A 14,656-nucleotide genomic window follows, 5' to 3' on the forward strand; every position below is an offset into this window, starting at 1 on the left:
GATCCCCCCGGCGGCAGAAATTTGGAGAGAGTAGTGTAAGAACATGCTATCTATATGGTGCTGTCTCAAACACATTGCATAGACTGTCTCTCTTACTACTGTCTATATTATGCAGACTTTGTGTATACAAGAAGCTCAAAAAACTCACATTTGATGTCTTCTTGGTTGAGAAACGGCTCACACAGTCGAGAGAGGAGACCAGCAAACATGTGCATCTAAAGAACAATAGCACAAAAAGAAAAACGTTTGTCCTTAAAAAAGTGTTGGATTGCGAAATATCACTTCTAAAGTTTATTAGTACTCAATATTGAATGCCTTCAGATTTGGGCTACCGAATCTTTATATATTTTCCAATAAATTTAAATGCCTTGAATTGATCACCTGAAAAGGGCTCCGTAAATATTTTCCAATGGAGGTTTTTTTAAAATATTCAATACGGCTTTGAATGCCTTGGAATTTGGGCCAAAGCACTCCATATGATAATCTCAAAGATATTCTGTTCGTTATAATGAGTTGGCCGTTTTGTTGGATAGTGAATGTGCCACCTTTGTTTGATGATTGTGTTGCAGTACTGAATTTAATCTCTTTAGTGAATGTGCCACCTTTTCTTTAAGTTTGTGTCGTATTACTGAATTTGCTGTTAAAATAATCAATTAATTATACAATACGAGTACAATACTATTTGAAGATTTGTTCTTGTATTTTTGCATGGCTATCTGGTTTTCAAATGAGTTCGAGTCATTTCACTAGAGCATCTTGCTTGAAAGGTTCTTGTTGTGCAAAAATGGATGAGTTACCTCTTGCTAAGCGGAAAAAGAGTGTGCAGGTTGGCCCAGGTGAGAGCTCATCGAGACACACAAGGAGGCAAGCTGATTTTTCTAGCACTTTGGAGCAAGCCGCCTCCTCAAACCCTACTACTACAGAGCATGCGGTACATATCATAGATGACACTAACCTGGAGGTGGATATGGATAGGCAGCATCTACATAGTGATGAAAGAAATGAGGAGGATGGACAAAATGTAGTGGGGGCAATTGAGGAAAATAAAGGTGATCAAAATGAGGGTGAGAATACTCAAGGTGGTGATAATGAGGATGAAGGTGAGAATACTGAGGATACTGGGAGAGAGATAGAGGGGGAAGAGAACACACATCCACTAGAGGATCAAGAAGAAACAGTTGTCACAACCCAAACTGAAGGAAGCAAGCAGAAAAAAAATAAGGTTGATATTTTTGGGAAGATTCTAGAGACATCTACTCCACAAGCCTTTTTAGATAGGATAGGAGTCAAATTTAGGTCTCCACCTCCACGTGTTCCTCTCTGTAGGATGATCCAGACGGAGGCAATCCGAAAGGTTTCTCCCTCAACAGATAAATCTCTTACTCGAAGCTTCAAAAAACTAGGTGGGTACATTGAGAGCATGGGAGCTTTCACAGTATCAATTATGGACTTGGAAGGGGAGGAGACACCATTGACACAAGAGAGGGAGGAATCTTGGGATGAGCATTGGAGGACTGTGAATCAACAATTTGAGGAAACTCTTGCACTTGACCCCGAGTGGGGTCCGTACTTGAGCCGAAAAATGGTGCATATTCTTGATGGTAATAATCGACACAATGCTTGGATGGACTGCATTTCTACAGGTGAGTTCTCATTGGGATGTTATAGTTTCTTATGCTTCTTTGTCCTTCCTAATTTTGTGTTTTATTACAGGGTTTCAAGGGGATTTGTCCATGCATTGTTGTGTTCTCTGTAAATTTTATGTGTTCGAGCGGAGGGATGTGGGTGAGCTTTTTTTTTCATTGTCCAGGTTGAACAAGTAAGTTAATTTGTTATCAAAGTCTCCTTCTATGTCAAGTAAGTTGTTTGTACTCAAGAATATTAACATATTTCTTCTTTGTTTTGTAGGACGCATGATTATGCATTTGTGCCAACCACATTTGGTGATCGTCTATTTCAACTAAGAAGATTGGGAGAGTCCGACCTAACAACTCTCATGGCACATTTGGACAATGAGGACAAGCTATGGGTTGAGAGAGAGATGCAGAGTGCATCTGCCAGAGGAAGGCCTAGTTGGCTTCATTTGCCAATCCAGATTATGACTTGGCTCTTGTTCAAGGATGAGATGGAGCAAAAAATTGATGAGGCATCAAATGGACCACTTGCCGAGTCTGCTAGGGAGAATGTGACTCGAAAGGTAGAAGTTCTCTACAGAGGAAAAACATCAAAATATGCAAGGATTGCTGATCCCTCCAACGGTGAGGCCTTTTGGTGTGCAGTGCTCTCCCTCCCATGGCACGCGTCAAGCAATCATGTGGCCACAGAGGAAAAGCTCAATATGATAGGTTCTGCTTGCATCAGAGACACAGATAAGGCTCACATTGTCAAGCTATTGGACAACTCTCAGGCTGCAGTGCGATCACTTGAGGGTATGCCAAATGATAAGACAAAGGTTAGGGAATGGCTGCACATGTACTCCTACTGGCTTCAGATCACGGAGCTGGGTTTGAGAATCCAAAATGATATTAAAAATGCCGATCGAGTCAGGTTGCCAGGTGAGAGCCGATTCACCTCTTTTGTTGTTCTATGCAGAAGAAAGTACTTCAAAAGGGCTTTCAAAGTGCACGAAGGAGGCATAAAATTTAGCCATGATATTGACCATCAACCAGGCCTACAAAGTGCTGCACGGCGAGTCGTTTATAGGTTTTCCTCCAACATAACCCAGATATTCCTTGTTAAAAAACATGCATGCTTCTTTCTGTGTGTTGTTTTATCATTTGTGCTTTGGCTTGCAGATGGTTGCTTTCTGAAATTGAGGAGCACCAATTGGATATTTTACCCCCTCTCGCTAGTGTGTGGCTTTGTGTTGACAATCAATCTTATATGTATGTCGATTTGAAGCTTGGAAGAGTAAGTGATGAATTTGTCATTTTGAATCCATGATTGAGAAACATGTTCATATTGAGGGTGAGTTGTGTTTACCCATGTTTGTCATTGAACAGGCCATGTCAAGCATAGAGTCTCGTTTCTGCCCGTGGTGGTTGGACCTTGAAAGAAACCATGTGCCTGAGGAGGAGCTTCATCTGTATCGCCAACATAAGTCTATATTGGAGCTTCGTAGCCAGCAGATTGATCATAATGAGGCCACATCCACATCACATGCAACATCGATTGCATCGGCTTCTTTTCGTAAGTCATTGCCAGTGAATTTAGGGAGGGAAATAGTGAATCGTGCATTGGAGGTGAATCGAGCAATGGAAGCAAATAGGGAGCAGAGTCAACAACAGACATCCAATAGTAGTGCAGGCGGGATACAACCAACTGACATCATAACCAAGACATTGCAAGCTCCAGGTATGTGAGCTTCCTACCTCATCTCTATCGTGATCCGATTGTTTTGACTTGAGACTATGTGTGTTAAATGTCAAAAACCTGTCTATAGGAACCATTTATGCCTTCAATGTCAGTATTGAGGACCTTGCAGCTACTTTTGTGAACATGGAGGATGCATCCTCATTGGGAAAGCAAGTGCTTGATGCCATGAATGTTATTTGCACAGTAGGGAATGTCAAGAGTAGAGGGTCCGATTACTGTGTGGAGTTGATATTTGCAGACTTCCCCTCAAATATCATCATTGGAGGTTGTGTTGCAAACAAGGTTCCATATTGGAATAAGATTGGGGATGGCATGTATGACTCTACTTTTAAAGTTGTTGATTCTTGTCTCTCGGATCGAGGCTTCTTTACATGCCTTTACACTATGGAAGAAGGAGTGACCATTGAGCAGGTTGCACAGAGCGTTGGGTTTGGCATTTATCATAGACAGGTTGTGAGGTGTACTCCACCTATTGGGAAGAAGATGGGGCAAATGATTACTACCCAGGTATTGGTGTTGTTCTCTTTGGGGCTGTCATTTGTGCAAATCTTCTTTGTCCCATTTAAGGTGAAAATGCATGAACAACCAATGTGTCTTTGCTTGTAGGTCACTTGTCTAATATTGGCTGTTTTTGTTCGCTCAACATCTCCTGCTACAAGCTTTGTGATGCATGGGGATCAACTAAGGGATTTGGCACTAGGTGATGATCTTGATGTAGGGCAAGATCTTATCTTTGACATGTATGTATGCATTCAAATCAAGATAGAATTTAAAATGATTTTCGGTGATCTTTATGGCATATGGTTAATGGTTTGTGTGCGTTTTCAAGAGTGCCATCGGAGGATCTGGTGAAGAGAAAGGGTAGACCATGGCGGGGCGGTTGTCAGAGAGGTCAGCGGCTTAGCAAATACATCGTCTCCGTCTTCAGTCGTCCTGGGGACACGATTTTGGATTTGTTTGCTGGCACTGGAACTCTTGGGCTAGTGGCAGCATTTATGGATCGCAATGTCATAATGTTAGACAAGGATGAGCGGATCTATGATCACCTGTTAGAACCATACTCAGCAAAGGTATGCATGTTGAAAAGATAAATATGTTAGTAGAGAATAATTTTGTATTGATAAAGCTTATTTTCTTTTCTTTGTGTCTCTTGCAGTTATGAGGATCACATGTCTACATCAGAATGCCATTAGAGATAGTCTTTTTTTAATTGAGACAATCATTTTTTTGGGACTATTGGAAGTAATGTTTTGATGGATGTTATGCTTCTGAATGTTTTTTACAATAGCATGTAGCTGATTGTTGGACAATTTTTATTTGGATTATAAAAATTTTAAATCCTATGGTTATGGTTTCTAAAGAGTATTATATTGTTGTGTCAGTGGTATGGCTATTAAAATTGGTGTGCATCTTAATGGCTTGATTTCTATGCTCTCTGGTCGCTGTGGTTTCCATGTGGTTGCAAACAATAGTTTGTTTCTATTAGTAGCTCAATGACCAATTCAACGTCTTTTTAGCGAGCCAAGTAGTATGAGTTTTGTAGTGATTTTTTATATCCGCACCATTCATTTGAAAATGCTTTATTTGCAATAGTCATTTTTAAACTTTTTTAGTCTTCTTTGTTCTGTTCATTATAGAGTTGCACTATGGTTTCACTCTTCTCTTTAACATTACATGCTCGCTTAACATCATACCATGCCCCTACTTGCTCACTTTCACAAGGACTTTATTTCTACTCACTGCTCTGTGCTCACTGCTCTTGGCTCGCTAAATAGACGCACCCAAGGAAAGTGAATAAACTGCGCTGCGAGGTGATATGCTTAGTGGCACCACTGTCAAAGTACCATACATCTGAATCTACTGCAGACATACATGTGTCATGCAAAGATGGGTCATAACTGCACTGCGCATTGAATGCCCATTCTGTATCTTGAACAACATTAGCAGATTCATTGTTAGAAGGAGAGGCATCTGCAACAGCCATACCAGCCTCTTTCTTCTTAGCCTCTTTCGCAGCCAGCTTAGGACACGCTTTGATGACATGATCATTTCCCTTACAGTACTTGCAAAATGTCTTCTGTTTGTCACCCTTCTTCTCATCTTTGTCTTCCTTCTTTGGTTGCGCAGCATTTGCAGATTTCTGCTTACTAGAAGAAAAGCCAGCTTTACCTTTCCCGCTTCTCTGACTAGCAACGAAAGCTTGATCTGCGACACGCATAATATTCCTGTTTTGCCTTGACTGGTCTTCTTGCAGCAAAACAGAAACTAACTCCTCAAATGATAAGGCATTGGGATTGCCTTTCATCATCAAGCGAAGAGTGGAAGCAAAACCCTGATAAGAATCTGGTAGACCATTCAAAACAGTCTGCACAAGTGAACTGTCTGACAGGATTTCATCTGCAGAAATGAGCTGCTCTTTGAAATCCTTGATCTTTGTCAAAAAGCTATCCATAGAATCACCTTCGTTCATATGCTCACTCTCCAACTGTTTTCGGAGGTAAGCAACACGAGCCTCATTTCTTGCCTGATACAATGTGGCAAGTACATCCCAAGCATCCTTAGAAGTCCTGCAGGAGCGAATATGTGGGATAATGGTACGTTTGACAGACAGCGCAATCAAGGCATGAGCCTGCGCATCTCTACCATCCCAACGAATCTGCTCTGCTGAAAGTGGTGGTTCTCGAACAGCTGCTACAGCACTTGTGCCTGCACCATCATCAACAGTACCTGTTTCTGATGTGTTTGCAGCATTCCCAGCCACAATAGGACGTGCATCAATACCCTGCACAATGTTCCATAACCCCTTTGCTACCAATACATGTCGCATCATATATGCCCACAATGGATAGTTGGTGCCATCCAACTTATCCTCAGCAGCCAACATGCGGAATACATCATTGTTGTCAGCCATGGCCAATGACTGTACTACTAGATGTAAATGTTGTCTGTAAGAGGTAAACCTGTATAAAATCGACCTGTGCTATGTAGCACAGTCCAAAACAGACGAATGGGCACCTGTCCTGCAGATTTTAATCTTGACAGAAAATCTGCACAGTAGGACGATTTTGCCTGCGCAGTACTTGGAATGCAAAAACGGAGGGCGAAATGACTTCAGATCAAAATTCTGAAACGAACAAGCCCTACGGGCTTTCCCACGGCATATACTAACCTGCAGACGCTCGTGAAACCTCGTCGCAATCGGAGGAGATGAAGCGGCAGGTGCCGGTGATGCTGCCCGGGAGGAGGAAGCCTGCTCTGATACCAATTGTTGGAATTAGGGTTGCAGGAATGCACACACAACTTCAAGAAGATGAGGAAGCTTGAGCACAACACAGTAGTGTATTATGAGTGCCAAAAATGAAAGATAACAAGCCCTAGAAGATAATGGGCGTATATACAATGCACGGGGGAAAAAACCTCCTAGTGAGGGAAAAAGTGCCCCGGCGGTCCTAAGTGTGTTCACACACATCACTACTATAATATGATAACAGGTTTTAGGCTTCAAAATCTTTGATGTTGAGATTTGAGGTGTCATTGCTTCTTTGGGAAAGCCATTTTTCTTTTCACAATTCAAGGTTAACAAAATAGCCGAGCTAAGAGAGTGGGATTGAAACATGTTTACTTCTGATTGAATTTTGGGTTTCAAACTTGCTATCAACTTTCTTCTTTGATCCTTGGTGAGAACTTTCTCAATTACCTATAACAAGGTTTGCCAAAATCTATCCACATAAGCATATATGTTCTCTTTCTCAAGCTATCTGAAGATAGACCATCATTGTATAGCCCTAGCTTTGTATTGTGAGGGTAAGAAATCTTTCTTGATGAGCTTCTAAAATCGACTCCAAGATTTTGGTTTGTGCTTGTTGGTTCTAATGATAAAGCTGCATTGTCCACCAAATGATTGGTAGTACACTTGATTTTATCCTTCTCAGAGAATTTTACCCCCAAAAAGTAATCATAAAGCTGACTAAGCCAAGTAAGTATTGTGCGAGCATCTTTCTTTCCATCAAAATTTGAAAGGTAAAAGCTTTGTGATAATTTCTTCTCTTTCCTAGATTCTTGAGCTCTAAGAGTAGCTTATACGATTCTCTGAATTTGGTCACCGTCGTAGTCTCAAGATGCATCACTAGCATGTCTATGCCTCTTCTTGTGGGATAACCTATCCTTTATATCCATTCTCAACTTCTTCTCAACTAGAATCTGGTTTTGAAGTGACTAAATTTGCTCTTGAATGATTGGGGGTAGAGGATTCATGATGAAAGAGAAATGTGGAAAGATAAAGGTTGCAAATTTAAATATAGAAATGAAAATTTGCTGAAATAATAATACTTAGCTCCTCTAATGCGGGTTGAGCAATAAGATGTCGCGGATGTGCTTGAATTTGAAGACTATGGTTCCGAAAGTCTTCAAAAGCTTGGGAATATTTCCCAAGAAATACATATGACGTAGAAGATAACTAGCATAAGAACTCTCTGACGCTGAAATGATTCAAATAATGAAGAAGTCTTGAAAAAGTCTGTAAAATTTTGTAGAAGAATCCTACGTTAAGATCGTTGTCCACATACTGAATTTTGGCTTTTGTAAAGCTCTCTCTCTCTCTCTCTCTCTCTCTCTCTCTCTCTTATCCAAATCTGGCTATGAGCTCTTTTAAGAAAATTTAAAGCTTTAAATTTTTAAGCTTATAGTCTTATAAGCTTAAGGCTTTAAGCTATTAAAGCTTACATAATAAGATCCTTTTTTTATATAGAGAGCCCAAAACGATGTGCAACATCAACACATTTTTATTAAAAAAATATTGGCTAAAGGCTTTTAAGCTTGTAAAGCCTAATACTTTAAGCCTTTTTTTTTAAAAAAATATTTCTCCATGGCTGTAAACAACCAGCCAGTTGCGCAACTTTGAGAAGGAGGAGGAAGCATGTGCCTATATTTCGGTGAATTGCCACCACCGCCTCTTAATGCCACCGATTGTTGCTAGTTAAAAGTAATTGATAATTAAAATTAAGTACAAGATTAATTCAAATCATTTTTTCCAATTGATTGAAAGGAATTATGCACTTATTAATTAAAGAAGAAGCAGGAGGGAAAATCTTGAGCCCTTGTTTATAGATTTGCTATTGTGTGCGCCAATCCAAAAACTAAGAGCAGGGCATTAATCCTCAAGCTTTGCTCCATACATTAGTGAAGAAGGATTTGATTTCCAAGCCAAATTTGTGAATACCATTTTTGAGAGAGAAGAATGGTTTTCACTTATGTAAAGTGGTTTTGAAAGAAAGGTGACTTGAATTTCTAGCCATAGATCAAGAACTTCATCTTGTGGTCCAAAAAAATCACATAAACCTTCCAAGCTTTGTCCAAGAGTCAAGCTTTTGTTCTCTTTATCCTTTGGATTTTTGCGAGCTTCTCCCTATTCTTCAAGTGCAAGTACCCATAGCTCTGATACCACTGTCATGGGACCTCATGTACTTCTTAAAAGAATTAATCAAACTCACATATACATCAAGGCATAAACCATAGACTTGAATCAAATTGACAAGATTGAGCATAAAATAAAACATGAGGTAGAGTAAACATTACCATCAACACACTATTGGTGCAATCTCCCCCCTCATGTATGCCGCTCCTCCTTTCTCGCGACATTAGTATTTTGAGAATTGTATTCGATATATAGCTCAAGGAGCTAATAATAGTCGTGCGTACAAAATTGGCCTTTCTTTTCCACTTTTTCAAAAATAGCACAAGTACTAGAGCTTGTTCACACACTAAGTGTAAAATCACCAAAACTCTTTTAACATATGTGCTAGTAATATAGCAATGCCACACACAAGCACACATAAATAATATGTACAATCATTTTGGCACATGTCCAATAAAAATAATTCATACGAGTAATAATAATCTGAGATGACACAGACAAGATCCTCCATCTACAACACACGCACTACTCATCACCAATCTCACAAACGTAAACACATTAGTCGTTCCAATTAATTGATATCTCCACAACAATTAATCCCAATATGAAACATTGATAGGCATAAACACAACATACACTCACCACTTGTTACACTACGATGAGAGTATCATTATACACATCATTTAGTATGGCGTGTATTACCACTTGTTACACTTCAATTAGCATGGCACATCAACCACTTGTTACACTTCGACCATGTGTAGTTGTCTAGCATAGTCCACTTGTTTCACTTCGACCACACACAGTTGTCAAGTATGGCACTACTTGTTACACCTCAACAACATACATCATCAAGCATGGTCTCAAGCTATACCAATAATACTAAGAAACTAGTATTTAATGCGGGGTCACCCACGATACCAATTCACTAGTATGGCACACTAGCTTTCGGGCATCCCCATTCAGCTAAAGGGTGGGACATTATGTAACACCTTGTCTTCTCCACTATACTAATTGCAAAATCATGACTTGATATTACTATTTTTTTCTATAGAATTTATTTCTACCTAATCAATCTTGTGAAAAAATATCCTCTTGTTGAATGATCATCTTACCACAATGATTCTCTATTATAAGATCATGTTGCTTATTTTTTACCAAACAGCGGTTAGCAAAGCAACCTTGTGTATTGCAATAATAGCTCGTGACTTTTAATATTAAACATTTTTTAATCTCTTTATGATGATAGGTCATTGTCACCTTCATTTTCTTCTCAATGTAAGTGCATACAAAGGTCACGTGAAATATAGAATATGTTTTTGATGATGTTGAGGAAGTATGACACCCTAAGGCAGCTTGTTGAAGGAAATGGAATCTTTACAATGGAACCCGTGTTTGGTGTACCCAACAAACAAGATGGAAGTGATATTAAAGCACTCAAATATTGTTAATTTTGTAATCTTACAATTTTCATGCCTATCCGTTTGAAGAGAAGCTTACAATGATCTATGCATTCTTGAAAATCTTACTCTTTCTTGATGAAAAGAGAGAAATAGCTTTCTTGAAAACATTACCCTCCACTACTCTTGGTGTGTAACTTGAACTCATTTGTATCGAATCGTTATTGTGAATTCGGCTAAATAAAGGGAAATATAAAAACTAGTTCCTAAATAATGAAAATTATATTGCATTCTTGCTAGGTACTTGTCATGAAACACGTGAAGCATGTTGAAAACAAAATCATTACCCTAGAACTTATGTGGATGTAAGATGTCATAGAGCAAGAAAAAGAAGCCATTAACAATGTTTTTGACTTTTGCCCTTGAATGATTTAATTTGAACCTCAACCTTTCACTCATGACAGTGATTATGATTCCCATCCTATCTAGCACGCATGGGTGTCTCCCTCTAGTGGAAGAGACGAATTTTCTACTCCACCCAAACAAATACTATAGAAAAGGAAAGAAAAGCAAAGCAATATAAAAATGATATCCTCAAGGTGATTAACTTATACCCCTCCAACACACGTGTGCGCGAGCTAAAACCCCTCCAACACATGTATGTGCACGCGTGCACACACACATGCATACACACGTGCACACATGCACGCACATGCCCACATACACGAACCAAGAATCTCTATGGCAAGAGCCGTGGGCGCTACCGCACTGGTAGAAGGCAAGGTCTCTGTATTACATGGTAAGCTTTTAAGTATTTAAAAAACAACCTAGTTGGCCATGTTTATTGTACACACCCAATGGTTGTGCAAAAGGATAAATGTAGAAGTATAAGGAGTATCTCTAATATATCATTCAATTATATATGAAACACTAATATCATATACTAAAAGTATAAAGGGTCTTTCTAAAGTCATATGCTGATGAGAGAGCTTGAAGGTTGAAAGCGATGGAGAAGCGATGGGGACGCATTAGATCTCTTGTGGAAGCAGATTTGTCTGTCATTGGGGGCATATGGGTAATGAGGAGAGAAATTGTGCCCTGCACCTAGTGCATCATGTGGGGATTCTAATCCCCATGTGGGCCTAATGAGGAGAAAGGTTAACTGTCCATGCATTATATTTGATTGAGCAACAAAAGACAAAATCTCTACCGTCCATTTCTACACCCAATGTGTGCATTGATCCTATAGCCGATTTAGAGCCACGTTGGCAGATTGAGGGGTTTCTTCCGACAAGCTGGACACGTCAGCGCAGTCTAGTCATCATTGATCGAAGCTTTTTTTTAGCCTTTCCGTTGGCATTCTTCTTTCTTTTTTCCTCCCATGTCTGCTCTGGTTACGGCGAATCACCTGCTGTAGCGGAACCCTAGAATCTGCAGTGTGCCTTCTTCACTGCTTCCGTAATCTGCTTCTTCTCGCCTTCGCTCGCTTCCGCTCCAGCTATGGCGGATCAGATCCCTAAAATCTGCAGGTTTCTGCAGATTTGTGCAGATAATAGAGAGAAAATTGGTTTCTCTTCAGCTACGGAGGATCATGCCTAAATCTTCAGGGTCAGATGCAGGAGAAATCTCAAACTTACTGGCTTATATGCACCCAACCCTAGATCTTCAGGTTTATTTCATACAGGCTCTGCTGTGAGGAAGGGGGAGAAAGAGAATGCGCCGCTATGGCCAGTGAGGCCAGGAATACTGCTGCAGCGATCAACGCAGCCATCTCCTCGGCAGATCATCGTTACCCAGCCCCTGAACAGGTATGCTCTCTGAGAAAATGAAAGCTATTGATATTTTTTCTATTCACTAACAGGCCAATGCTTTCCGTTCTAGCTCGGATTCGCAATTTTTGGTTCGCCCATGTTATGGAAAGAGGAGAAATCCCATGTGAATCTGATGTCCCGTGTTAAAGCCCTAAAAAGTATACGTCTTTTTCTTAGATATGTTGGAAAACCTTAGTATGAAATGTGCACAAAGATGGTGGTTTCTCCTGGTCGCTAAGTTGTGAGCCCTCAGCAGACCTTCCTTGCTTGAGCTCTGGTGCTTGATGTTTCTGGAGGCCTTGAAACATTGGAAAGAAAATGCGGAAGAGCTTTGTCTCATTATGCGTTTCCCTTTGTTGCAGAGGAGGTGGAAAGGTTACTGGACTAGATACTGGTGTTTTAAGTCACAAAAGAGGGAGAAGCGGATAGTACCATCAGCGAGGTCGGAAGGAGTGAGTGGATCGGCCCGGGGATGGCCTCCTGCACAAGCTGGCCTTGCCCTAGCACCCCCATCCTCGCCTGCATCTTTCATCAATTCGTCGGTGCAATCCCCAGCAAGTTTCACCTTATCGTTGTCTGCCGCATCCGCCAGTATGTGTTCCCCAGGCCCACCTAATACCATGTTCACAATTGGGCCTTATGCACATGAAACGCAGCTAGTATCGCCCCCCGTCTTCTCCACATTCACAACTGAGCCTTCCACTGCACCATTTACTCCTCCCCCGGAGCTCGCACATCTCACAACACCCTCATCTCCTGATGTCCCTTTTGCACAGTATATTACATCTTCCTTGGAGGTGAAAACCACAGCAAGAGAGAATCTCTCTCCACTTTCTACCTCTACCCTTGCATCCCCTTGTGATACTCCTGCCAGTTACACACCAACTTCAAGCCATCTTTACCTAGGCAGTCCGGTCGGTCGCTTGATTTCACCAACCTTGGGATACTCTGGCAGAGAGGTGGTGTCAAATGGAAAACTTCCTGCACATTCAAGTGCATCTTTGGGTCATACAGTTTCATCTTTTCCCACGTTTCACCCATTCGCTTCCCTGACTTTTGATGGAGTTCCTTTTGGGGCTCTTATTCTACCGTTTCATGGGAATTCCAAATCCGAAGATCCACCACCATCTGTTATTTTACATTGTGATTCAAATCACAAGCATGAAGATTCATCAACGTTGAATGAAGCTGGTGGCATAATTCAGAAATCAGAAGTGGAGCTGGATCTGAGACGTGGACACAGGGGAATCACCAGAAGCATTCCATCTGAGCAGTGCAACACTTATCATCAGAACACTAACGGTGCCGCTCGTCATGATGATGGTGCATATCCTACATCAAGTGCAAATGAAGATGAACGTTGTACCAATAGAGGAGAGAGGGTCCAGGGAATCTCATCTTATGAACCTGATAAGAATGATGATTCCATCCTCTGGGCAGATGCCAAACATGGATATTTTGATGTTTCTGCCAAAAACAGCTATCATTTCAACATTACGAAATCTGCAGCAAAAATGGAGGATGCTGGAACAGAAAAGCTGGGCAGAAGTCCTGCTGCTGCAGTGGACCTTTGGCAGGAGTGTGATATGAGGCCTATAACCTTTGAGTTAGACAAGTTGTCCTGAGTTCAAAGTTGTATTATCTCAATTCCACATGTGAAGGACAGGGCAAGTGCTAAAGGTTTGGAAGAAGATTTTATGTACACAGGCTGAACCATATTATTTAAGGCCTTAGCAAGCATTGTGTTTGTAAAGCTAACTTGCAAAGTGCTTGTGATTTACTGCAGCCTTACGTCTGATTTAGAAAAACAGGTAGGAAACATGAAATTCAAGGAAGATGCTGTCAAGCGATTAGCTCTCCTTAATATCAAGACCTGAAGGATAGGGTTGAAATGTCGCTCTCATTTGCAAATAATTACTTTGTTACTAGCAATGTAAGCATTGCTACCAAATACTTTCGGTGTCCACTCTTCTTGATATATAGCCGTAACCTTTCCAATTGGCTCCTTAAAAGTAAGGTTCGCATTACAGCTGTGACATGCATCTGTGATCCAGGCAGAGTTATTTACATTTACTGCTTTTTAACCTGAGTGGGAGAGGTTTAAGTGTTTTTCAATGCTATTTTTTTGGTTTTTTTTTCCCCACAAATTCTGGCATGGATAGCTAAGACGATAAAAAGGCTATGTTTGAATTCTAAGTATAGCATGTGGCATTAGTTTACTTTTTGTCTCATCACAAGGTTTGTCTTTTGCAAATTAGCTATTGTGTATGTTTATGCATGAACAGGCAGCTAGTAACGGCCATTGGCCGTTTCCCAGGCAAAAATATAGAAAGGCCGTATCTTTGGTTTCCCATTTCCTAATTTTCTCTCAAGGTGTTAACAAGTTTTCCTTCCAAGTCTTGATTTTTGTAAATTTCATTGCCATCTTCTCCAAATTATGATCTACCCCATGTTTCTCCCCTATTTCTCTCATGTTTTTTTCCCCTCATTTCTATTTAATTTTGCAATTTTTCTTTCATGTATACTATATGCATTCCTTAGTTTCCTGTTGTTTCCATTCGGTGTTTGTTTCATGTAATTAAGGCTTTTGGTCAATTCATCAAAACATGAGTTAAAGTGCCCGTTTGGGCCAACAACCCAAGGACATGGTGTGCTAG

At 40.5% G+C, this 14,656-nt stretch overlaps 2 protein-coding genes across 2 annotated transcripts; both read left to right on the forward strand.

Moving 5' to 3' along the window:
• Positions 1-554: 554 nt before the first annotated feature.
• LOC147637845 (uncharacterized) lies at positions 555-1,823 on the forward strand. Its single transcript, XM_086799061.1, has 2 exons — positions 555-1,643; positions 1,714-1,823. The coding sequence occupies exons 1-2, from the start codon at positions 728-730 to the stop codon at positions 1,821-1,823; spliced, it is 1,026 nt and encodes a 341-aa protein (XP_086655187.1). The 5' UTR covers positions 555-727.
• Positions 1,824-11,553: 9,730 nt separating this feature from the next.
• On the forward strand, positions 11,554-14,005 carry LOC147637846 (uncharacterized). The gene is made up of 2 exons (XM_086799685.1): positions 11,554-11,996; positions 12,362-14,005. Exons 1-2 carry the CDS (start codon positions 11,913-11,915, stop codon positions 13,622-13,624), a joined length of 1,347 nt encoding a protein of 448 aa, XP_086655811.1. The 5' UTR covers positions 11,554-11,912; the 3' UTR covers positions 13,625-14,005.
• The last annotated feature ends 651 nt before the right edge of the window (positions 14,006-14,656 follow it).

The sequence above is a fragment of the Cibotium barometz genome, chromosome 6 (genome assembly GCF_041138505.1).
Source record: "Cibotium barometz isolate CiBa-2024 chromosome 6, ASM4113850v1, whole genome shotgun sequence".
NCBI classification, from domain to species: domain Eukaryota; kingdom Viridiplantae; phylum Streptophyta; class Polypodiopsida; order Cyatheales; family Cibotiaceae; genus Cibotium; species Cibotium barometz.